At 39.7% G+C, this 26,174-nt stretch overlaps 1 protein-coding gene across 10 annotated transcripts in view; it reads left to right on the top strand.

Moving 5' to 3' along the window:
- Window positions 1–26,174, top strand: part of LOC135211019 (ATP-binding cassette sub-family C member 5-like) — an 818,851-nt gene that overhangs the window by 443,219 nt on the left and 349,458 nt on the right. For all 10 annotated transcript variants that reach the window (XM_064244042.1, XM_064244046.1, XM_064244047.1 and 7 more), the window contains 2 exons: window positions 18,586–18,712; window positions 18,880–19,028. In XM_064244042.1, the coding sequence (XP_064100112.1) occupies window positions 18,586–18,712; window positions 18,880–19,028 (276 nt within the window). The remainder of the gene's footprint in view (window positions 1–18,585; window positions 18,713–18,879; window positions 19,029–26,174) is intronic.

Here is a 26,174-nt window from a genome sequence, read left to right on the forward strand (position 1 = left end):
GCTGCAATAGACGGTTAACTTCAGCAAAGTATAATTACCATTCTGTTTGTGTTAGATGCAGGGGTCAGGTTTGCAGAATTGATTTAACTTCTAAAGAGTGTATAGGCTGGGATGAAAAACAATGGAGGGTTCTCTCTTCTTACTGTTCAAAGTTGGAAAAAGATATGAACCGTAAGGCTACTGCTAGGTACGAAAGGTCCTTAGCTAGCCAGGAAACTGACTCTGAAGTGCATGTGATTTATATTTTTGCCCCCAAACCCAGTTTTTCTTCTTTTCCACCTGATTCTGTTCCCGACTCATGCTTCCGATCCCAGTGCCGTTGTCGGTCTCGATGCAAAGTTTGAATGTAAGTTTGAGCTGTTAGCTAACTCTATGGCTCAGCTAGTGAGTCAGTGCGTGTGCTTCTCAATAAAGAAAAAAGTAAAGTGCTAGTGGAGGAGCTGGCTGTCAGTCCCGCAGATTCTCCTAGGCGAAAGTCCCTGACATACTCCCCTACACTTGGGAGAAATCATACTGAAGGCCCAAGGGAGGTAGGTGGGGTCTGCCCACGGGCAGTCGGCTCCTCAGTTGCACCTGTAGATGTTTCCCAGGTAGCAAAACACAGCCATTGGAAAGGCATCATGGACAGTGGTCATTGTCTTTCTTCAAGCTTTGATTATTCAAGTCCAGAGAAACGGCATCGATGGTGCAATAGTGACTTTTCCAGACCATTGAAAAGGTCTGCAGTGGACTCTAATTGTACCCAACAGGTACCACTTGAGAAGCTAAAGGAGGTAAAATCATCTCGTAGTTTCTGGGATAGCCCAGAAGCTTTTTCTTTGGATAATTCCAGTAAACTTCCAGAAGGAGACTTTTCCCAACCTGTAGCGAGATATAAGCATCTGAGATCGGTGCGTGCTTCCTTGCTTTTGGCCCTTCAATCTGTACCAGTTACAGTTCACAAGCGGCCTAGGACACCAGGGCGCAAGTTGTCCCCTGCTGTGGCTCCCTTATGTGCTGTTCCTGTTAGGTATGTCTGTTTCTGAGCATACTATTTCGACTCTGAATCCCTCATTGATGCAGGAGTGTCCATCAGCGCTTGAGACTTCGATGCATGAGCGCCTGTCGGCGCCTGAGACTTTTTGATGTATGGACTTTCAGGGGCGCAGGAGCGCCCATTAGTACCAGAGCTCCCTCTTCTGCCTGAACTGGAGTTGTTGGCAGCGCCAATTCCGCCCGCGGCGCCTCGTATTTCGTATTCTCCTTCAGTCGGTGCGGTCAAACCGGAAGAGGAAGGGATTGCTACAGATTCTAAACCACCATCGGCTGATGAAGCTCTTTTGCGATTTTTCTGGAAAAGTTATCCCAACTTGTTTAAGCCAAGCTACTCCTGCCCCCTCCAGCTACAACTCTTCCGATGAGTAAAGTTTCTTCAGAGTCTGGTGGTCTCCCTCAGTTAGTGTTTTCTATTTCAACCAAGAAAGCTATGGGTGAGGTTGAAATTGACTAGCAGAAAAGAGAGCATGAGGGAGAGCAGTCTTCTCATTCCCCCCTTCTTGCTTGAATAAGAAAAGACATTCGTGTTATTTCACTTGAGAGTCTCCCTCTTTGGGTGTTTCTGCCTCCGGCCAAGGGGACTTCTCAGGACTTATTGAGTCTTCTCGGAGATCAAGCTTTCACAGCGGCAAAAATCAGGTTTTCTTCGGCTGAGATCGACACCTCCTTCAAAATCTTTTTAAGATTTTAGAGGTTATTAGTTTTATGGAATGGATTATTGGCTCCCTTGGTAAGAAAATTCAGGAGGCTTCTTCAGCAACTTCTACATCGGTTTCCTCTGACCTCTTAGGAATTCTCTTGTATTTAGACAAAGGCATTAGTGACGGTTCCCGCCAAATCGCTTCTACCTTCGCGATGTGCGTTCTTAAGAAACATGAGTTATGGTGCTCCTTCACAGCTAAAGGAGTTACTTCAGTCCAGAGATCATCTCTTCTGTTCTCACTGCTGGTTCACGAATTCCTGTTTCCTCTGGATGTAGTTAGTGGGATCACTTCTGATTTGCAGAAGTCAACTCAGGATTTGCTCTTCCAATCATCCAAGCATTAAAGCGAGACTCCAGCTTTTGTACCTAAGTTTTCTTCTCCCTTGCAACAGTTACCCTTTTGTGGGGGTAAACAAAGTCAGCGATCCAAGTCAAGAGGAAATGTCCGCTATCCATTCAAAACAATTGTAAAGTTCCTTCAAGCCCACTTCTAAGCAATGAGAACAGTCTTTCTCGTGCAGCAGTAGGTGCCAGACTCCATCATTTCTGGCAAGAATGGAGCAGAACAATGGATGGTAGAGGTCCTAAGGGTGGGGTACTCTATTCTGTTCATCAACTATTCACCCTTAGTCAAGCAACCTATTACGCTGACAGCGTGCTCTCTGGGCTCAGAAAAGTACTATTCCACTCTGGCCAAAAAGGTGTCTGCTCTTCTTCTGAAAGAAGCGATCGAGAGAGTGGAGGACCCACAGACTGAGGGCTTTTACAACCAACTTTTTGTGGTCAAGAAGTCTTCAGGTGGCTGGGGGCCAGTCCTGGACATGAGTGCGCTGAATGTCTTTGTCTTGAAGACAAAGTTCAAAATGGAAACAAATCGCTCAGTTTTTGCCTCCATCCACAGAGGAAACAGGATGGACTCCATAGACTTGCAAGATGCGTACCTCTGTGTTCCCATTCATCTGGACTCGAGGAAGAGTACCTGAGATTTGTCTTTAAAGATCAAATCTTTCAGTTTCGGTTCCTATGCTTAGGTCTATCTACGACTCCCCAAGTGTTCACTTGCATTCTGGCTCCTCTGGCGGGTTGGCTACATATGATGAAAGTCAACATTGCCCTATATCTGGATGATTGGCTTATCTGTCTGCGACGGAAATAAGCTGCATGGGAGATCTACAAAAGACTTTGAAGTTAGCCCAGGAACTCTGTCTTCTAATCAATCTGCCAAAATCGCAAATAGTCCTGACTCAACAGATATTGTATTTGGGAATGACTCCGGACTCTCTTCTTTTTCAGGCTTTTCCCTCTCAGAAGAGAGTAGTCACGTCTTCACACTGTAGACAAGTTCCTATCTCTCCCAAAATGCTCTGCGAGAAAACGGATGAGCCTGCTCGAAACTTTATCCTCCATCGAACAGTTCGTTTCGCTGGGCAGACTTCATATGAGGATCCTTCAGTTTTACTTTAGGTCCCAGTGGAACAGGGAAAAGTTCTCAGATGACTTCTTGTTCCTGATTTCGCTAGAAGTCAAACAACATTTGCTTTGGTGGAGATCAGAGAGAAGACTTCTAGAAAGAAAGTCGCTTTCTCCTCTGAACTCAGAGCTCAACTTGTTTGTAGACACATCTGACACAGGTTGGGAAGCACTGCCGGGCAATAGGGAAGTCTCATGAATGTGGAGCTCAGCTTAAAAGCTTGGCACATCAACCTGAAAGGGCTAACTGCAATCTGTCTAGGTTTACAAGCTTTTGCTCCAGATGTCTGAGGTCGGATAATAGCAATAAACACGGACAACACTAAAGCCCTATCGTACATTGCCAAGCAAGGAGGGACCCACTTTCTCTCTCAGTGAGGCAGCGAGAAACCTTCTCCCTTGGGCCCACTTGAATCACACAAAACTAGTGACAAGGTTTGTGCAGGGCAGGATGAATGTGTTAGCAGACCAAATCAGTCGCAAAAATCAGGTCATCCCTACAGAATGGACTCTGGATCCAGCGGTGTGCCTAGACCTTTGAAAGTTGTGGGGAAGACCAATGATCGACTTGTTTGCAACCGCCAAAAATCACTGGCTTCCACTTTATTGCTCTCCAGTGCCGGACCCAGTGGCATGGGCAGTGGATGCCATGCTTCTAGACTGGTCACACAAGGTACTTTATGCCTTTCTACCCCTAGAAATGATCAGGAAGGTGTTACAAAAGTTCCAGTCACACAAGAATGTATCAATGATCCTCATAGCTCCTTTCTGGCCTCTCAGGGAATGGTTTCCAGACCTGGTAAGTATGTTAGCAGATATTCCCAGGTTACTCCCCCAAAGACAAAAACTGCCCAACAACCACACATGCATAAGTTCCATCAAGGACCATCTACTCTGGCTCTGACAGGATTCAAACTGTTGTCCGACTCCTCAGAGCAAAGGGTTTATTGAGAGCAGCTGCAGAGGCGATCTTGAAATGTAGAAGGTCATCCTCCAACGTCTACCAATACAAGTGGAATATTTTCTGAGCTTGGTGGAGAAGAAATCAAGTCTCTTCTTTTCGAACATTTGTGATCGAGATCGCCGATTTTCTTCTGTACCTAAGGACGTCTAGAGGATTATCTTCTTCTACAGTCAGAGGATGTATGGCTATGCTGATTAAGTCTTTTGATACCTGCAAAGGTAAGGACACTTGGCAGGTATCATGGAATTTAGACGTAATCCTGAAATGGCTGTCTGGTCCTCCTTTTGAACCTCTAGCTTTCGCCTTACTCATAAATTTAACTAGAAAGCCACAATTCCTGATTGCTTTAGCCTCAGTCAGAAGAGTGAGCAAAATTCAAGCCCTAGATAAAAGGGTTGGTTTCTCTAATGGAGATGCATTAGTCACATTTACTTTAGGCTTCCTTGCTAGGAACGAAAATCCTTTGAAACCTTGGCCTCGTTCTTTTACTATCAAGAACTTGTCTAGTGTAGTAGGAGTGGTGGATGAAGAGAGGACTCTCTGTCCAGTGAGAGCTCTGATGTTTACATGCACAGGACTGAAAACATTACAGAACCTTCCAATAGCTTGTGGTGCTCTGTTAAGGACCCCTCATGTCCTCTGTCTAAGAACACCCTTTCGTTCTTTCTTAGAGACCTCATCCGGGATTCCCATTCTCAGTTAGCAGTGGAGGCTCTACCTGTTTTGAAGGTAAAGGCTCATGAGATGAGAGCAGTGGCGACATCTCTGGCCTTCTGATATAATCTTTCATTAGCTTCCATTCTCCAGTCCACATACAGTGGTCCCCCCGTATTCGCGGGGGATGCGTACCAGACCCCCCCCTTGAATAGTTAAAACCCGCGAATGTTTGGAACCCCTATAAAAATGCTAAAAACAGCCTATTTTGTTAGTAAAACTCAAGAAAAAACCACTAAAAATGTTCATACATGGTTTTTTTAATAGTTTTATCACAAAAAGTGCATTTTATGATGAAATTCATCAAAAAAACCAGGAATTTGAGGATATTTATCATAGAAAAATACCGCGAATGCGCGAATTTTCCGCGAATAATGCAGGGAAACGTTCCCAAGAGAAATCCGCGAATGTGTGAGTCCGCGAATCTGGAGAACACGAATACGGGGGGTCCACTGTGCTGGAAATGTAAGTCAGTCTTATAGAGTAGAAACGATTTTTAGTGATTGCAATACCTTGGGTCTGTTCGCAGTAGCTGGCATGGTATTGGGAGAAGAAGCATAGGAAGCATTCCTTTCTCCCTTATTCTTCGCCTTAAAAACTGGTGTTGAGTCCTTGGGGAGTCTGGTGGTACTTGGTACTGGATACCCACCAGAATCGTTGGTAAGGTGGTGGTTTTTTTTGTATTTGGTGTATGTAGTTTGTTGGTATTCTGGCTTTTTGTTGCTGTTCATGGTACTGTGCCCAGGGCAGGGGCAATGTCTGTGCTTTACTAGCACTTGGTGAATTCCTTACTGTAAGGCCCCCACAAATTGAGAGCAGCTGTGCCAGAGGCAATTTTGTCTGCTATAGCTCTCTTAACAGGTAGGGAAACAACAAGCATTATGTTAATGATGGCAAGATTTTTCTATTTGCATGCTTTTATCAGTTATAATTGCAATAGTTATTCATCCATAAATCCCACCTCTTAACAGTGTGGGAATTAGCTATGTAATTGGTAAGTTACTTAAACAAAAATTATATTTTTATAATAAAATAATGTTTTCTTTATACTTACCGAGTAATAAAATGGGAGCCATCCCCTCCTCCCCTCTCATGGATGAAAAGGCATAAATAAAATTGAGCTTCTTTGCCGAGTTGTTTACCTGTTCTCCTGATAGTGGGTGGTTACCAACCAACACTGAAACAAAAGAATCGCTGCCGCGAATTTCAAATTTTAGCTACCGGTGCTCAGAAATACTTAGCTATGTAATTACTTGGTAAGTATAAACAAAACGTTATTTTATTATAAAAATTTAATTTTTTTAAAATAAGTTTTTATAACTCCAAGAAGACCGAACAAAATTCTATAAAACTTTTATGTAGTGTAGTATAAGTACAGGCAGTCCCCGGGTTGTGACGGCTTCGGGTTACGACGCTTTTTCTTAAATATTAATTGAAAAATCTGCCCTGGGTTAGGACGTTTGTTCCGAGGTTACGACGCTGACGCTTTCGACGCTCCGAGTTAATGACGCTTTTAAAAAACGCATACTATGATAAAAAATTCTTTATAGTTTAGCACATTATATTAATAAAAATAAGTTTCTGGTTAGATTACAACAAAAATTTTGAGGTTATGATGATTTTCGACACTTTTTATGTCGTTTTTTTCGAATTTTTTTAGTGACGCCTCATATGCGGAACTAGTTTCCGAGCGAATGAATACTAGTTGCGATGTGCAGAGTTTATAACAATCCAAAAGCGCAAATAATGAAAAAATTGTTGCTTGCTTCCAGTAATAATAACAAAACTAAGATTCTGGTTAGATTACAACGCAAATTCCAAGGTTACGATGGTTTTTTATGCTTTTTAACAATACCTCATACGCAGAACTAGTTTCTGAGCGGAGGGCGCATAAATTAATTTACGCTATTAAACTGTATGGTAACCATAGTCAAGGATAAGGAACGCATTCTCAAACAGTATACATATCCTTTAATACAAAACAGCAAAATATCATTGAAACATTATTTCACTTAAAGAATCCATTTATACTCTACTTAGACTTGGATATAAAAACCATAGTTTCTCTCTCTCTCTCTCTCTCTCTCTCTCTCTCTATCTCTCTCTCTCTCGTCTCTCTCTCCCCCTTTCCCCCCCTCTCTCTCTCTCTCCTCTCTTTCTCTCTCTCTCTTTCTCTCTTTCTCTCTTTGTATTTTCTGATGAAAATAATCACTAATTAGTATATTTTGATGTTTATTTTCATGACTAAATACATTTTTATAATACAAAAATGATTTACTAATTTTCAAATATTAATTTTGATTAATACTGTATTAGTAAGTTTAATAAGTTGAAATGATATCACATAATAAAAATAATAATTCTCTCTCTCTCTCTCTCATCTCTCTCTCTCTCGTCTCTCTCTCTCTCTCTCTCTCTCTCCTCTCTCCTCCTCTCTCTCTCTCTACCTACAAAGATGTATGTTTTTTTGTATGATAAATAAATGATTTACTATTTTCAAATATTAATATTAATTTATACAGCAACAATATCAATTCATTAAAGAAAATACCATCGTGAATTAGTAAGATTATATTTTAAAAATTATGGAAGAATGAAGGAAATCCCAGTCTTCTTTCTCTAAACTTTCTCTAACTCCAGGTACTAAAACTGTCAGATATATCAAGTTCTGTGACAGGAGGGGGAAGAGCTGCTGTGTTGCCATCAAGTGCTCATGAAATTTCCCCCCCCCCCTCTCTCTCTCTCTCTCTCTCTCTCTCTCTCTCTCTCTCTCTCTCTCTCTCTCTCTCTCTCTCATTTACTAAGACTCGAGATTTTTTATGTACTTGTACTATTTGTTTTTAATATTTTCAAATAATAATAATAATAATTGTAATTACAAAATTCATGTGATAGTATTTTAAAGAAATACAATACTAATCTATCCATGTCACTGTTAATTAAGGTTAACTCTCTCTCTCTCTCTCTCTCTCTCTCTCTCTTTTTTGCCACACAAGATAATAATGTGTCATAGTGGTAACTCTCCCTCTCTTTCGCTGGAAGCGTTATAAGTATTTTTTGAGAGAACAGAGAGATAAACACTCCTCTCTCTCTCTCTCTCTCTCTCTCTCTCTCTCTCTCTCTCTCTCTCTCTCTCTCTACCGAGATGAAAGAATTTTTATGGTACTAGTATGTAAAATGTTTATTGATAATTTCAGTTATTTAATAATAATAATAAAACTGTAATTACAAAATTCATAATGGTCGTATTTTAAAGAGATGAAAATGACCTTTCCATTTCACTTGTAAGGATAATTCCTCTTTCTTACTGAGATGAGAAAATTTTTATGGTAGATGCACGTGTTTATTATATTTTATAATAATAATAATAATAATAATAATAATAATAATAATAATATAGCAGTAGTAATAATACGATAACTAATTTCAAAAGAAAATTCTTCCCTTCGTCTTTTTCTGTATCAATTTCCCTACCTCATAACTCCAGTGACACTCGGAGCTGGGAAAGTAACAATGCCATACAATGGTCAACGAATTTAATGGTTTTATGTAATCTCTCTCTCTCTCTCTCTCTCTCTCTCTTCTCTCTCCTCTCTCTCGCTCTCTCTATCTCTCTCTCTCTCTCTCTTCTTGTCCCTCATCTCTCTCCTTCTCTCTCCTCTCTTCTTGTATTTTAATGAAAATATACAGTAATTTGTGAATACACAGTGTTGCACATGAAAAAAGTAAATTAGTGATAATTTTAGAGATAAGGCCCTTAGAAAAATTGCAAATTGGTGAAATTTTCCCTGTGGACATGTTTTCAACAACGTCGTTCCGGCTTACGATGATTTTCGGGTTACGACGTGTCTTAAGAACGGAACCCCGGTCGTAACCCGGGGACTGCCTGTATATACATATCTTGATTTGCAAACAGCTAAACTGATTTTTGAGTGAATTTGTTTTTGCTTATTTTCTAAAACTGACATGATTTTTTCATATGCAAAATAAATGAACTTATAGTCCATTCACTTAAGGTAGATTCTTGTGCCTACGAGACGTTTGCTTGGCGGCCTCTGATTGGCTGGTACGCCGAGGTAGGCTGCTCGCTCAGTATTATTATTTTCGTCTGCGGCTTAGAAAACTAGCAATATGTTTATATTTCTTCAATAATCTCACGCTTTGCTCAAGATAGGTAAGTTTTGGGCATGTCAAAGGATTCGGTATTAATTGTACAACTATGTCATCTTTCCCTGAAACCAGTACGATAAAACACAAAGGAATTACAACGAGTAAAAGTGAAGAGGAAACATTTCATTCTTTATACTTGTTTTTATTTATCATTGGATTTTTAATAATTAATGTCATCAAGATAAGATAAAACTTGTGTTTTCATACAAGACAATCACCCTGAATAGGCTGGTGCTTTCAGATTTTAGATGCATGTAATATGTGAAGAGAAAATTAAGAATATGTCTTATTATGTTGCATCCATACTTGACTCAGCCTAAAAGGAAGTCAGTCTTCCTTAATTCTTTGTTGTTTATTACTTCACTGAGATTATTATTTCATATCACTCAAATAAGTCTCTGATATCTCTTTCGTTTTAAAATGTATTCATATAATAAGAATTAAAAACAAATATTCTGGAACAACCTGATTAAAGCTTATAGGCTGAGTTGAAGAGTGCGAAGTCTGTTCACAGAGTTCAACGTCTTTGCTGGACTGAATTCCTCGCTTCCCGCCTTGATCTCGGCTAATGTTATCAGATGCATCCATCTGATTATTATTTTCCTTATCAGATATGTCCAGACATACTGTATGATATTGGCTTGAAAATGTTTGGCAGTCATAATGGGAATTCTGTGTATTTAATTAAAGAAAATTTAATGATGAAACATGGTAAATATTGTTGAAACTGCAACCTCTTATATCGCTAATTGGCAACTCAAATCTCTCGCTGAGACGACCAACACAACGACGCCTTGCAGATCATATTCTCTCAGCAACACCGTCAATTTGAATCATTTATGGATGCAACATAAAAGACATTCTTCATTTTCTCTTAACATACTACATGCATCCAAAATATGAAAGCACCAACGTATTCAAAGTGATTTTATTGTATGAAAATACAAGTTTTATTTCATCTTGATCGTGTTAATGATGGAAAATCTGATGATAAGTAAAAACAGGTATAAATAATCAAATACTTCTCTCTCCACTTTTACTCGTAATTCCTTCGTGTTTTATCTTATTGATTTCAGAAAAAGATGACTCAAATGTACAATTATTACCGAATCATTTGGCATGACCAAAACTTTCCTGGCTTAAGGAAAGCGTGAGATTATTGAAGAAATATAAACATATTGCTAGTTTTCTAAGCCGCAGACGAAAATAATGAGACTGAGCGAGCGGCGTACCTCCCAGTACCAGCCAATCAGAGGCCGCCAAACAAACGTCTCGTGGGCACAAGAATCTACCTTAAGTGAATGGACTTTAGTTTAATTGTTTACTTTTCTACTTTGAAAAATTTTATTATTAGTTGAAGAATAGGTGGTAAAAGTTTGAAGGAAAACCCTTCCATCTTTAATGGGGGATTATGGTGTCAGTAGCATCCCTTAAAATCTTTTGTTATGACATACTATAAAATGTAAAGGCTCTAAAAATTAATAAACTGAAATGAAAAAAAAAAAAAAATTCTAATCATGAACAAAAACCACTTGATTTTCACTGTAAAAAGTTTTACTATAACATACGATACTGTGATATTGTATAACATAAAGCATATTTACTTTCAAATGACAACAAATCAAAATTAAATATCTACCATATTGATGATCAGGTAACATGTAGGAAATGGTCATTTAATAGCCGGCTCATAAAACACATTTGAAACATTTGGCTAAGAAGTTTCACAAGCTTCACAAAGGGTTAATTGATTTAACCTTTTAAGAAATAAGATACTGGCAGTCCCTGGTTATCAGTGGGTGTTATGTTATCAGCAGGGTGCTGATAAGCGAAAGCCTCCATTAATGGAAACTCTGCTATTTATAGACCATTTGGCGCCAAGTTTCAGTTAACCCTTAAACGCCAAAGGGGTATAATAAAAATCGTCTCCCGTATGCCGAGGGGGTCTCGGAGTGAGTGCCGAAGCGTAAAAAATATTTTTTTCAAATATCACAGCCCGTTTAGTTTTCAAGATTAAAGAGTTCATTTTTGGCTCCTTTTTTTTTGTCATTGCCTGAAGTTTAGTATGCAACAATCAGAAATGAAAAAAATATCATTATCATATATAAAAAATACGATATATGAGAGCGCAAAAACAAAATTTCATCTATAATTGTATTCAAATCGTGCTGTGAGCAAAACGGTGAAAGGTAACGAGTTAATTTTTTTCGTTGTATTGTACACTAAATTGCAATCATTTTGGTATATAAGACATTGTAAAACGATCAAAGCAACACAGAGAAAATATTATCACAAAATGATGCATGAATTCGTAACGTGCGGACGTAAAATGTTTTTTTCAAAAATTCACAATAAATCTAAATATTGTTGTAGAGACTTCCAATTTGTTTCAAAATGAAGATAAATAATCGAATATTACTATACTGTAAGAGTTTTAGCTTACAATTGCAGTTTTCGACTATTTTGGACGAGTTAAAGTTGACTTGAATGTAGAATTTTTTATATATTTTTTTATATGCAAATATTTTGAAAATGAGAAAAGCTACAACCTTCAATTATTTTTTGTTATATTCTACATGAAATTGCACACATTTTCTTATATAAAACTCTGTGAAACGCCTAATATGAAACAGCAAATATTCCGAGAATGCGACGTACGTATTTTGGAGATTTGCGGGGGAGAATATGCGCGCGGAGGGAAGGAAAGTTTTTTTTTTTTTTTAAATTCACCTTAAATCAAAATATTGTGCTAGAGACATCGAATTTGTTTCAAAATGAAGATAAATGACTGAATATTACTAGACTGTAAGAGTTTTAGCTTACAATTGCGTTTTTTGACCATTTCGGTAGAGTCAAAGTTGACTGAACGTGGTTTTTTTTATTTATCGTGATTTATATGCAAATATTTCAAAAATGAGAAAAGCTACAACCTTCATTTATTTTTAGTTGTATTCTACATGAAATTGCGCACATTTTCATATATAAAACTTTATGTAACGGCTAATTTAAAATGGTGCAAACATTATGAAAATCGCACGTATGATTTTTTTTGGAAGAGTTACCACGCGGACTTAAGGAAATTAAAAAAAATAAATAAATTTACCATAAATCGAAATATTTTGCTAGAGACTTCCAATTTGTTGCAAAATGAAGATAAATGATTGAATATTACTAGAATATAAGAGTTTTAGCTTACAATTGCGTTTTTCGACCATTTCGGTAGAGTCAAAGATGACTGAAGGTTGAAATTTTGGCACTTATCGTTATTTGTATGAAAATATTTCAAAACTGATAAAAGCTACAATCATGAGTATTTTTTTGTTGTATTCTACATGAAATTGCACACATTTTCTCATATAATACTCCATGTAATGGCTAATTTAAAATGGTGCAAAAATTATGTCAGTGACGAAATAATTTCTGAGATGTGTCACTGATACTTTTTAGTGCGATAAGAAAGAAATTCACGCTTGCACGCCTGTGTAACGATTGTAAACAAAACAACACCTTGATCCGTGAACTCCCAGCATCCCCTAAGGCGCGTGATTGAAAAGTTTTCGGCTGGTAGGCCTATAAGTATTTTTCCGCAAATTTTTAAAAAACTTTTCTATTTCGACGTAAAATACGTCCAATCTGCACCCGACAGACAATTTATCTCGACGTAAAATACGTCCATTAGGCATTTAAGGGTTAATGGTGCCTCTGTTAGGCATGTTATGGCGCCATAACTATTATTGACGCCTTATGGTGCCAATAACCGAAACTTGTCCTGTTGTGGCAACATAAATTGCCGATTTTATGGTGGTATAAAACTGGATTGCCATTCACCGAGTCCGCCAATAACAGGGGACTGCCTCTGTTGCCTTGGTATAACTCAGTGAAAAAATAAGGAATAAAGAACTGTATTAATAAACTACTACATATAACCAAACAAGAGCACTCAGTTGTTCTATAAAAATCTTCCAGTAGCTGCACATTAGCATTAGCTTCTAAGTTTTTCAACTTCTTGTCAAAGGAATTAAGAGAAAAGCACTTAAGCTCCAATCTTACCTATACTTCTCGGCTTGGGATCAGCACTTAGTTTGGGTAACTTTCCTCCAATGGCTACATTATTGTAAGTAGCCATTAACTTGAGGGATTTTGCTCCTTGCCAGAGGTTAGCTTTTTTACTTAACTTTTTACTAAGGCATTAGTAATACCCTGGTTTTTATAGTCCTACAGAATAGTTGCGAATTCTGTACCTACAAGATTTGGATGCCAGGTAGATTCTTTTAACCTAACGTATATTACAGATGATATGCTCTCTGGGCAGGTTATCAGTGTTACTTGCTTTTTGTTTAGAAGGTGATTGATACTTATTCCAAAATTTGTTCTTTTTTTATTGTAATTTTTGTTCTTACATTGTTACAAACCTACGTTCTTTACATAGGATTTAGCTTTCGAATTTAAGCTGGAATAGCCATTTAACTTTCAGACAAGGTCGTTAACTATAGACAAGTAGGGGGAAGCCTTACCCACCTTTTGGCATGCACTTTATTTGCATTCTGCTTTGCAAACCCTTGATCAATCAAGCCATCAACCTCTGAGAGGAAACCTCAGGTTTTTAAGTGTTGTCCAAAGAAGGATAATCTTGCAGGAAGCATTGTTGCAGTTAGAAGAGGCCATTTTTGAAGGGCTGTGTTTGGCTGTCTGAACATTAAGTGAAATTTGCCAGGAAGAAGAAGACAGAGGTGTCTCCCTTGTGTCATCGCATTGCAATACTCTGCTGGTGACACCAAAACTCCTCTTCAATGTTTTCCTTCCACCTCCCAAATTCCACCACAGTGGTGGCTAAGTCAACAAGCAAGGGGGACTGGTGTCCTTCTAGCTTCACAGGTTGGCAGTGTAGGGACTTATTCTTCTCTACACAATTAGTGCAGAATAATAGGAACAAATTTGATGGTCATTGAATGAAACTCTGACTTTCCTTAACTACAGAATGGGAACATACCTGACCTTATCACTGTAGCTAACCAAACATATCCCCCTATACCTAACTTAGCCTAACTTAATACTACAAAGATTGCCAAAAAAACCTACACCTAATCCATTAATCTAAATTTAGTGTTCCCCCCTAATTATAGTCTTTAAGACATCTTCAGATTGGAAGTCAACTTGCTCAGCATCAACCAGTACAGGCAGTTTCCAGTTATCAGCAGGGGTCTATTCTCGGCGGGATGATGATAAGCTAAAACTGCGATTAACTGAAACTCTGCGATTTATGGGGAGAGATAAACTCCTAGTTTTTTTTCCTTTCCAACTGCTGTCACGCTTTCTTTGCTGCAAGTGCGTCAAGATTGGCAACTTTTAGGGTTTAGCATTGTGTATGGAGGAACAGGGAGAAGGATATCATGACCAAGTGTTTTTGTTTCTTTTTTGCAATCTGGCAGCTTTGCATTCTCTATGTTCCGGCTCACTTCTCTTATCCCTTCCCCTATTTGCAACAGCTCTTCTAATTGTCCTTGCTTATATTATCCTAACCTCTTGTCCTTTGAAGGAAAATCTCTGTTCTTACATTTGTGCTTCTTTGATTTCTTGCTCCTCTGTTTAGGTGAAGGGGTGCTCCTCACTCAAAGCTAACCCATTCAAGCAAACTTCAAATAAAAATAGAAAAATATATTTAACACTAAAGAGCATTACACATTCACAAACAAAAACACGTAGAATAAGTATACATAAAAAAAGAAACATTACACCAGCAAAACAAAAATTCAATCACACAAGCCCATTTTTCATCATACACCACAAAAGTGCAAGTGCACAAGTGGGCAGTAGCATGCTCTAGAGATGACAGCCAGGTACACTCCAGGTTTTGGAATGTAGTGGCAGACAAGTTCAGGTGATAGGGACAGAATGGTCACTACACCCAGGCATTGCATAGAGATTCTTTCGAGCTTCTGGTGGCTCCAAGTATCAACCTTTTTGCAACCCAGTACAACAGAAATCTGCCAGTGTTCCATTCCATAGTGTTTGTGATGGAGGGCACCTTCCAGCTCCATGGAACAATCTAGTAGCTTATGCCATTCTTCCATTTCACCTGGTTTGTGAGGTGATCAACAGGGTATTGATTGCCGTGAATCTCTGATTGACTCTGATGGCCTTCAAGCGGCCACATGCCGAGTGGTATCTGAACCTGCTAGCTGTGTTAGTCAAGTTCCCAAGGGAGATTACCCAAGGGCACAACCCTCTGTGCTATCGAGAGTTATCACCAGGCAGTGGAAGTGCTGACACTTCACACCTGGAGAATATCCATCTTCACCTGCATGAGAAAGGATTTTCTTGCTGCACAGCAAAGATGTCTCTTACTGCAAAAATCCTTAGCAGATATGTAACAGGAGACATGGGCTGTTCTTCTGTAGGTTGTGTTGTCAATAGGTGTCTCTCCAGTGAGAGCAACTCTTCAGCAGGTAGTAACTATCTGATCCTTTTCTTCATCGAGAGAAGATTCTCTCTCTCTTGGCCATTAAGGACTAGAAGTCTGCCTTGGCCAAGTTTTTAGTTATCTAGGGTTCAGTATGCCTTTCTCGTAGATCTCCATGCTCTTGAGAAACTTTGAACAGTTTTCCCACTCAGGGAACTCAAGCCTCCTGAGTGGGATGTGCCTCTCGTTTTAAGGAGTCTAACTTGTACCCCTTACGACCTGTTGAGAAGGTTGTCAAAACGGGCTAACTCTTAAGACTATTTTCTTATTTGCCCTGGCTTCGGCAAGGAGAGTACACAAGCTTCATGGCCTCTCCTTTTATTTTAAGCACTTAAGGGGTAGGGATTAATTACAGTTTAGTTTGTCCTGGAATTTGTGGTGTATCTCAGAATCTGTCAGTACCTGACATCACATTCAAGTCTTTTTCCAATCTCCTCTCAAGAGGACTGTGTTGGTAGGGTTCAGGATGCGATACTACTGCGTCCGGTTAGGGCTTGTGATACTATCTTGAGAGAATTCAACATCTCGGGCACGATGCCTCTCTGTTATTACGGTACTGGCTCGATCAAGAAAAAGGAGTCCAAGAAAATTATCTCTTTCTGGCTGTGTGAGGTGATCAAATGGTTGTGCTCATTATCTGGCAAGGAAGATAGGGTTATGGTCTAGGCAAATGCTCCTAACCCTGTCCCTTGCATTCCAGAAGAACCAGTCAGTTCAGTAGGTGATACAAGTGGGTATGTGGTTCCATCAACCCACATGTCATTCCGTTTAAAGGACATTGCCCACAACCTCTTGGACTTTTTCCTTGGTTCCTGTGGTGGCTGCCTGACAAGTAGCAACTCGTCTAAGGTATTTGCTGAGTGAAAGAGAGAGAGAGTGTGTGTGTGTGACTGGTCTCCTCCTTTTTTATATTTCACCTTACTCTTGCTTAGGGCAGAGAATTAGGTAGGAGTCAGTATGTGTTGGACAGACATGCAGGTTTGTTGTATTACAATGCTATTACCGTATATTTCGGCGTATAAGTCGACCCTTTAGCCCCAAAAAATCATGCCAAAATTAGGGGGTCGGCTTATCTACCGGTAACAAAAAGTGAATCTTTATAATTTTGGCATATCGGTACAGGAATCCAGGCTTTACAGTTGGCTAATAACAATGACTGCCTTGTTGAGGTAACTATGTATGTAAATACCAGTATTAAAAACATTTCACACTGTAATACGACAATAATAATACATTAGAACATCCATTACCTTAAATAAAATGAAACAAATCAAAGTAACTTGAAGAAACTCCAATCGCACAGCAAGTGTAAACATTGCGTAGCTATTTGTAGTACAGTAATTGAGAAGGATGCGTTCACTCTGACAGTTTTGTATTTACCGGGGTATTGTTCAAAAACATTTTATGGTATGAAATCTTTATCACTTTAAATAAAATAAAAAAAATTGTATTTATTAGTAAATATGTATTTAAAATCCTTCAAAATTACTTGAGTCATCGTCACTTGAATTAAACAATTCATCAGACAAATTATCATTCACGGTTTCATCATAAGGATCCCAGTTTGAATCTGGTGAATCAACTGCAGGTTCATTTTCCCTCAAATGAGCCTGTTTATGCCATAGAAGAACCAATGGTCAAGGAATATTCCAACATAATAATAAAATACCGGCACGTCGTTTTAACAACCCAATCAAAACATTAACTTGAGTGACAGTTTGTACATACATATATACGTAGGCTGTTATGCAGCGTTAGTTAGCGCTTTGTTTGTTTACATTACACTCGAGTAACTTATCTTTCGCTTCGTCATTTCTAATCATATTTGCCGGTATTCATCTTTTATATATTACACAGATTTGTTAATATACCGAGTATATTACCTGTATTTCTTATGGTAAGTAGAGCAACATATGTACCGTAATAACATTCAGGTTATTTTATATGATACGTTTTACCATGCTGCTTATTTTGAGCGTACGGTTGGCCTCACATTTTATAGGTCGACTAATATACCCGATATTAGTTAAAATCATAAAAATTTACTCAGAATTGGGGGGTCGACTTATCTTCCGGTCGACTTATACGCCGAAATATACGGTAAGTCCATAATCATTTTTGTAGATTGATTGGATGGATGTCCCTTCCCCTTCTCTCTCGACAAAGGGAGATAGAGGTAGACAATGAAACAAGCCTGTTGGGTTTTAATAGCAACTTTATGCCCAGAAGTTTAGCAGTTGTAACATCCCATATGTTCAACAGGCTAGAGGTGTGGAATTCCTTCCTCTGCTCCTCCAGACCAGGAAGATGTTCCTGGGTGAGTAGAACCAACCAGTTTGTTCAGAGAGTACCTAGACCCCTCTCACTGATTGGTAAGTCTCATATGTAAAGAATGAAGGTTTGTATTTGTAGGAATAAATAACACATTTTAAGGTAATTTGTTTATATTTTCCTAACATACAAACCTGAAGTGCTTTACACTGATGGTCCACCTCAGCCACCTGTCACTCTGGTACCTGGAAGGCAAAGAGGAGTGTATAGTACTGACAGGTGAGTGTCTAAAAGTTAAATATGTGTTCTAGCATATTATTTGCAAGATAAATCCTATGTAAAGAACTTCAGGTTTGTATGTTAGGAAAAATACAAATTGCTTACAGAATTTGCTATCTAAGTACCCTGTAAAGCATATAGGTACTACTTGAAATTTATTATAATTCAATACTTCTTGTCAGTGCCTTCTTGCTAGGCATAGGAAATTTAAGTATCTGAGCATGTATTTCCTAAGGAGGAGGAGTGTGTTTTGTATTTCCTTGCCATTTCATTTTAGTTTCTCATTATTTACAAAAATGGTTTTTGTTTGTTACATAATTGTGGAGGTTTACTTACTTTTTCCTATGGCAAGCATGCTATGGAGAAAAATGTAAACTTTGTTTAGAATTTTAATAATCAGTTTTCCATTTCTTGCTACAGCACAGTATACTCAGAATGTCATACTTATATCAGGCTGATGTTTCAGTTTATTTCCTTTTATAAACTTAGTTAACTTCATATTTTGTTTTTACTATGCAGAGATCTGTACCTCTTAGATGACCCATTAAGTGCAGTTGATGCTCATGTTGGAAGTCATATCTTCCAGTGGCTTATTAAGGGAGCATTAAAGGATAAAACAACAATTTTTGTAACTCATCAGTTGCAGGTGTGTGTTGTCGTAATTACTATATAGGATATTTGATTTTAATATAGTACTTTAATATAGTATGAAATATGTGTTATGTAAAATTATTTAGGAGATATAAGTATTTTGGCATATACAGTTTGTCTTGTGCTATGTCCCACTTTACAAATACTGTACTGGTATTTCAGTATCTTCCTCAATGTGATCGTATTTTGTACCTGAGAGAGGGCCAAATTGCTGAATTAGGTACTCACCTGGAGTTGATGAAAGAAACTGAGGAGTATGCAAATCTGTACAGACAACATATGGAATCCATGGCAGAGGAAGATAAAAAAAGGTGAATTTTAAGTGTTTGCTCTTTGGATGTCTACTCATTAGAGAGATAAGTAGTAGTTAGTTACAAATAACTTATCCCATGACTTAGAATGCTACTATTATTAACAAAAATTTTGTTCAGAACATTTTGATTTATCAATTTGGGCCTATTTTGTCAAAATGAAGTGCTAAAACTAGTACATTAACTTGTAATGTTACTTAGTAACACAGTTATCATCTGTGTCTTAGACAGTGATATGGAGATCCCAGTAGAATAAGGAGTAACGAAATACACTTCTCTCAATCTTGCACACTGATAGATCCCAAGGGAAGCAGATTTTTACAGAAAGAAAATAATGTATAGTTAATGTTCAAAAGTACACTAAGGTATCCCAAATTCTTAGCACAACCATGCCTAGAGTATACAATATCACACAAAGTGAACAGAATCCACAGATATTAGAACACTGTGAAACCAGTATAAAATGAATTAAGTAAAATCATATTTTACTTGCAAAGAACTCTTAATACATACCTGAATGTTTAAATATCTCTCTCTCTCTCTCTCTCTCTCTCTCTCTCTCTCTCTCTCTCTCTCTCTCTCTCTCTAGAATGTTTATATTTACAGTAGTTACTCAGACCTCGAACTTAGTCCGTCCTAGAAAGCTGTTTGAAATATGATTTGTTCAAAATACAAAACAAATATCCTCATAAGAAATAAAGGGAATCAGGATAATTTGTTCCAGCCAACCCAAAAAGTCTCCCTTTTTGCATTTTTTCTATTATTAATGCGTTCAAAAGTTAAATCAAGGGTATAAAGTAATAAAGCAGTGCATTATATGGAGTGAGGAGAGACAGGAACCCTTTGAGTAAACCAAAATGGTCGATAGGCAAAGATTGATAACAAAATCAGTTTTATTCACATTTTATAAGGTTAATCAAAGGAATTGATAGTGTGTGTGAAAGAGAGAAAGTGAAAGAGAGAGTAGTCAGCATGTATGGTTTTTGATGTGTTTACACTTGGTTCCTAAGTGCATGAAAGAGATTAATTATGCCACAATGCATCAATTTACTGTTAGCAAATGGCAGAATTTAAAATAAACATGAGGATTTTGCAAACAAGTAAGTAATAAGTAAAGAATGCAAAAAAAGGAGAGAGGGATTAAATAACTTTTTCCAAAAAAGTCCTTTAAACAAACATTTGAAGGCTCGCAGGAGCTGAACGCCATACCAAATTGTTTATTATGGAGCTGAGTTACTTTTAAAGGGCCAAAAATTGTAGAAAGCAATTGTCACTAGATAGGTTTTTTACCGTAAATAAGGAAGTGATTTGGGCAAATCGAATGTAAGTGAAAGAAACATGTGAATAATCATCCCAGCTCAGCTGGTAAGTCAGTGAGAAGCAAACCCCGGTCTTCCCTCTCCTCTCCTCTAACTTCTCAGTCAGCGCACCGAACACTGTCTTATGTAAGACTTTTCTTTAATACAGGGAGTTCCCAGTTATTGGCAGACTCGGTTAAGGTGATCCAGTTTTATGGGGCTTGTCTAGTGCCATAAAATTGGTGATTTATGGCGCCATAACATACTTCACAGAGGCGCCATTAACCATTTTCTGGGCTCAGTTCGTGTCGCTGCGCGAAATATCCTTTAATCCATTATTTCTAAGGTAAATGCACTAACACATACCAGAGAATAAATAAAATAAAGAAAAGGTCAGTACTACTGACTCGCTCACCCTCCAAGAGGGTGTCGGTATGAACACTAGGGCGAGTGAGACCACTACCACGAACCACTTACCAATAGAAATCTCCTACGACAAAACCCCCACAAGAGGGGAGCCGACCCACAGAGTGGGCAGCAACTATTACTACTCCATCCCATGCTGCCGACTGCTGCGCCTCTGGTGGCCATCCTTTTCAGTTAGCGCACTGCGTACACACGTACCCTTTTTTGCTCTGTGTTTTTTGTGCCCCTTACTTGGATTTAACTAATTATGGAGCGTGCAGCCATCGCAGCAGCTAAGTTAAGTAATCTGTTATTGTTGCTATTGGGTTTTTTCCAGCCTTGAGTCAGTATTTGCCGTTTTTTAGGTATAAATACTGGCTCTTGGTCGGAAGCATGGCGGCATTGTTCTGCCTCGTGGCGGGTTCGTTCTTGGTCTTCCATACCTAGAACCTTCCCTTATTACTTTACGCTCTATTGCTAGTTATCTATTTTATGTTAGGGGTCCAGCCTACTTGGTTTATGTCATGCATGCATGTCTTCTTTACCTTGCGTAGGCATCTTCCATCCAGACCCTAGCCACAGCTCTTAGTATCGGCCCCGGCTAGCTTTGAGTGGTAGACTTTCCTTCGGGTTAGTTGTACACTCCTTGATTTTTTCTCCTACTGATTTACTTTCTTACTTTATTTTAATGTAATTTTTAGTTATTTTATATATTTTAGGTTAGCCTACGGCGTCTGGCATATTACGTAGCCTAGGTTCCGTATTTCATTGGTCCCCACCAGTTTATTGCTTCCTCTCAGCAGTTCGGTTGCTTCTCTATAGCATCTCACTGATTAGTTGGTTGCTTTAACCTAGGCTATGTTTTTTCGTTGTATTTCTCATGTTACCGCTCCGTGGTCACCATGTGATCGCGAAGCAGCCAGGCGCCCGTCCAGTCACCCTTCCCTCCTCCCGCTCTTCCATAGGGCCGGGGGGGGGGGGGGGGGGGGGGGCGGTAGGTCTGTCCTCGCTCGCTCCTCATACCCGTGCCTGCCTCCCTCTCTCCCTAGGCGGAGGGAGTAAGGGGGGCTGGACAGACCCAGGACTGGGCTTGACCGTTCTCTTGCTTCATGGTGCGCTCGGATGACTAAGGGGGGGACTGGCCTTCCCCCCCCCGTCGTTACTCCGTCGCTCCGTTGTTGGCTCGAGTCTGTTTCACCCTCTCGCTCCTTCCCGGTTTACTGGTGCTTTTTATTTTACCGGAGCTCCGGCATTCACGTGGAAGGTTGCTAGTTCACCCTTGCGGGCGGACTTCAGGCGTACAGTTGGTCTTTCCTAACCACCCCGTCTCGCTGATATCGCGACACGAACACCGCCGCGCACCGGAATTATTCCGGTACGTACCAGTGCTTTAGGCTTAAGTATTTAGTGTTTAATTTAAACTATCGTAAGTTTAATTTAAGCTAGCCTAAGCCGAATCCCTCCGTTACCTACGTTATCACACCGGACCTCTCCGGGGTTCTAGCCTATTCAGGCGGTAAGGGAGGGGTTATGCCCAAAATTTTTTCGGCATGCAGCGGAGTTCTTTTAGCCTATTAGCCTGTAAGTGATGTCTTTTACGGTACTCATGTATCTTTTCACTTACAGACCACCAACTGTGAGCATCCAGGATGCAATGCCATGCTCCAGGACCCCTGTGGACATGAAGTCTGCAGGTCCCATGCTCCATGCGTGACTCCGCACGGGAATCTGCAGGTCTGGTTCCACGAAACCTGCACCATTTGTTACGATCTTGTGAGTCAGCTCTTGGACGGGGTAAGTATTCCCAACTCCGTTCGGTAATCCCAAGGAATGTTTTAGTTCTTAAGTTTAATTTTAATCTCTTATTTTAAGCTTAAGCGCTTTTTATATGGGATGTTGCATCCCCTATGTCTTTAGACTAAGCCTATTACTTAAGTTTTAATCTTAAGTTTAAACTTAAAACTAATGAATGCCCTCTCTTCCAGGCTGCCGCCATTAGAGATACCGCCCTGGCAACCCTGAGGGCTTGGGTCGGCGGTTTCGGTAAGAACGCCGCCAAGGGACAGCCCTACATTCTGGAACTTGAAGGTAGGAGGGAGGCTGTTTCTCTTCCGCCACCGGTGGGGATTCAGCAAGTGGGCACAAAGTATTGTGTCGAAAGGCCTGGGTTGGAGTTGGATTGCGAATCCTCCTCCACCCAGACCTTTCCTTCAACTTCCATCAAAAGAATTGACGGAGTATGCGGAGGACCTCCTTCAGAAAGGAGCAATAGCGAGAGTCCACAGATTAAAATTTCAAGGGCGCTTATTCAGCGTTCCAAAGAAAGGCTCACAAAAAAGAAGGGTAATCTTAGACTTATCCGTTTTAAAAAAAACAAATTGGCCATTGTCGCTGCGACAAGTTCAAAATGCTCACCATCTCGCAGGTGTCGGACCTTACTTCCCCGTGGGGCCGTCACCACCTCTATCGATCTTACAGACGCATACTATCATATCCCTATTGCAAGACACTTTCGCCCTTATCTGGGCTTCAAGATAGGAGATCAGGCATTCTCCTTCAAGGTAGTTCCCTTCGGTCTGAACGTGGCACCCAGGGTGTTCACGAAGTTGGCGGAAGTAGTCGTCCAACAACTGAGGTCTCAGGGGATAATGGTAGTAGCGTATCTAGACGATTGGTTGATTTGGGCTCCAACAGTCGAGGAATGTCACAAAGCCACACTGAAAGTAATCCAGTTCCTAGAGTATCTAGGGTTCAAGATAAACAGGACAAAATCAAGACTCACTCCGGAGTCCAACTTTCAGTGGCTGGGCATTCAATGGAATCTATCCTCCCATACTCTGTCGATTCCATCAGCCAAGAGAAAGGAAATAGCGAAGTCAGTAAAGCAATTTCTAGAACACAAATTTGCTTCAAGGAGAAGCCAGGAAAGAATCCTGGGTTCCCTCCAATTTGCCTCAGTGACAAACATCTTGATGAAAGCCAAACTGAAAGACCTAACCAGAATCTGGCGCTCACGAGCAAATGTCAGATCCAGGGACAAGTTGTCATCAGTCCCACAGATTCTACGAAATCGTCTACGCCCTTGGGCAAAAGTGAAGAACCTATCAATATCAGTACCCCTTCAGTTTCCTCCTCCGGGGATTACCATCCACACAGACGCTTCATTAAGCGGCTGGGGAGGATATTCTCAGTTCAAGAAGGTTCAAGGAACCTGGTCACCCCAGTTCCTGCCGGCTTCACATAAACGTACTAGAAGCGATGGCAGTGTTCTTGACTCTGAAAAGGTTACGTCCGCCAAAGAACTCCCACATAAAGCTAGTTCTGGACAGCGCAGTGGTAGTCCATTGCGTAAACAGGGTAGGCTCCAAGTCACGACATCTGAATCATGTCATGGTAGCCATCTTCTCCCTGGCGGACAAGTTCAGTTGGCACCTCTCCTCCACCCATATAGCTGGAGTGAGAAACGTCATAGCAGATGCTCTATCCCGCTCAGTTCCTCTGGAGTCGGAATGGTCACTGGACAACAGTTCGTTCCAATGGATTCTCCGGAGGGTTCCAGGTCTACAAGTAGATCTATTCGCATCTCAAGCGAACCACAAACTCCCATGTTATGTGGCCCCCAACCTGGACCCTCTGACCTATGCCACGGACGCCCTGTCCATAGATTGGAACAACTGGGAGAAGATTTATGTCTTTCCTCCAGTGAATCTTCTCCTGAAGGTACTGAACAAACTCAGAACGTTCAAGGGTCAAGTAGCTCTAGTAGCCCCAGACTGGCCGAAGAACAATTGGTACCCTCTGATTCTGGAACTGGGTCTTCGTCCTCTTCGAATTCCCAATCCCAGGCTCTCCCAGTCAGTACAAACGAAGACTGTGTTCGCTTCCTCAGGAATTCTCAAAACCCTAACTTTATGGACTTCATGAAGTTTGCGGCTAAAAAGATGCAGATATTGATCCACGAAATATTCTTTTCTTGGAATCTGATAAAAGAGATTCAACTTTGAGACAGTATGATGCTGCAGTCAAAAAGTTGGCAACCTTCCTGAGAGAATCAGATATTAGAATCATGACAATCAATTCAGCTATATCCTTTTTCAGATCTTGATTTGAAAAAGGCTTAGCAGCTAGCACTATTACGACAAACAAGTCAGCCTTGAAGAAGATTTTTCAACTCGGGTTCAACATAGACTTGACAGACTCTTACTTCTCGTCTATTCCCAAGGCTTGTGCTAGACTTAGACCTTCAGTGAGGCCTACGTCAGTATCGTGGTTCTTGAATGATGTTCTAAACTGGCTTCAGAAACAGACAATACGACATGTTCATTTATAATGCTCTTAAGAAAAACTCTATTTTTATTAAGCTTGGCTTCAGGAGCTAGAATTTCAGAACTGTCGGCGTTATCCAGAGATCCGAATCATATAGAAATTTCTTCCCACAGGGGAAGTTCTAATTTCTCTCCGGAACGTAGTTTTTTTAGCAAAGAATGAGGATCCTTTGATGAGGTGGGAACCGTGGAAGGTATACCCCTTCCACAAGATGTTTCTCTTTGTCCAGTATCGACCTTACGAGCCTTTCTGTCCAGGACATCCTCATCCTCGTCGGGTCCTCTCTTTAAGAGAGAAAAAGGTGGTACTTTATCTATTAAAGGTATTAGGCAACAGATCCTGTACTTTATTAAGCAAGCCAACCCTGATTCCTTCCCTAAAGCTCATGATGTCAGGGTAGTTGCCACCTCAATTAACTATTTCCAACACATGAATTTTGACGACTTTAAAAAGTATACTGGATGGAAATCGCCGACAGTATTTAAGCGTCATTACTTAAAGTCCTTGGAAGCTCTGAAATTTTCAGCAGTTGCGGCGGGTAACATAGTTTCCCCCGACTCTGCTTAATCTTAAGTTGAAGATCCAGTTCTCCTTTCTACCTATCTCATTCAACAGTTTGTCTATGCCTACCATGTTCATCTACGTCTACCTTGAGTCTTAGCTGCTCTTGTGATGCTACAGTGGGTGTCCCTTATTTTTTTGCTAGGGTCACCCACAATTGTTTGTATATTCTGATCTCTATGATGTAGTCCCCTTATTTTTATGCTAGAGTGACACATCTACATTTGCAATGGTTACGGGTTTTGTATACTAAGTCATATGCATTTGTTTATTATATTATTTTCTAAGTTTGTTCAATTCAGTTTATTATTATAATTGCTTTATTTACTTTGTACATATTAACTATACACAAATGTTAAGATCAACATATATTCCATGTAAGCCCTGTACATATATGTTAACCTTAAGTTAATTTTAAGGAATATTTTCTAACTTGTATAATTGTGTATATGTATATTTCTTGGCAATTATATTTCTTTATTTTATTTTAAGTTTTATTGAGACCTTATTTATTTATTTATTTTCTTTACAATCTTGTGCTAATTCTCTGGTACGA

The sequence above is a fragment of the Macrobrachium nipponense genome, chromosome 4 (genome assembly GCF_015104395.2).
Source record: "Macrobrachium nipponense isolate FS-2020 chromosome 4, ASM1510439v2, whole genome shotgun sequence".
NCBI classification, from domain to species: Eukaryota; Metazoa; Arthropoda; class Malacostraca; order Decapoda; family Palaemonidae; genus Macrobrachium; species Macrobrachium nipponense.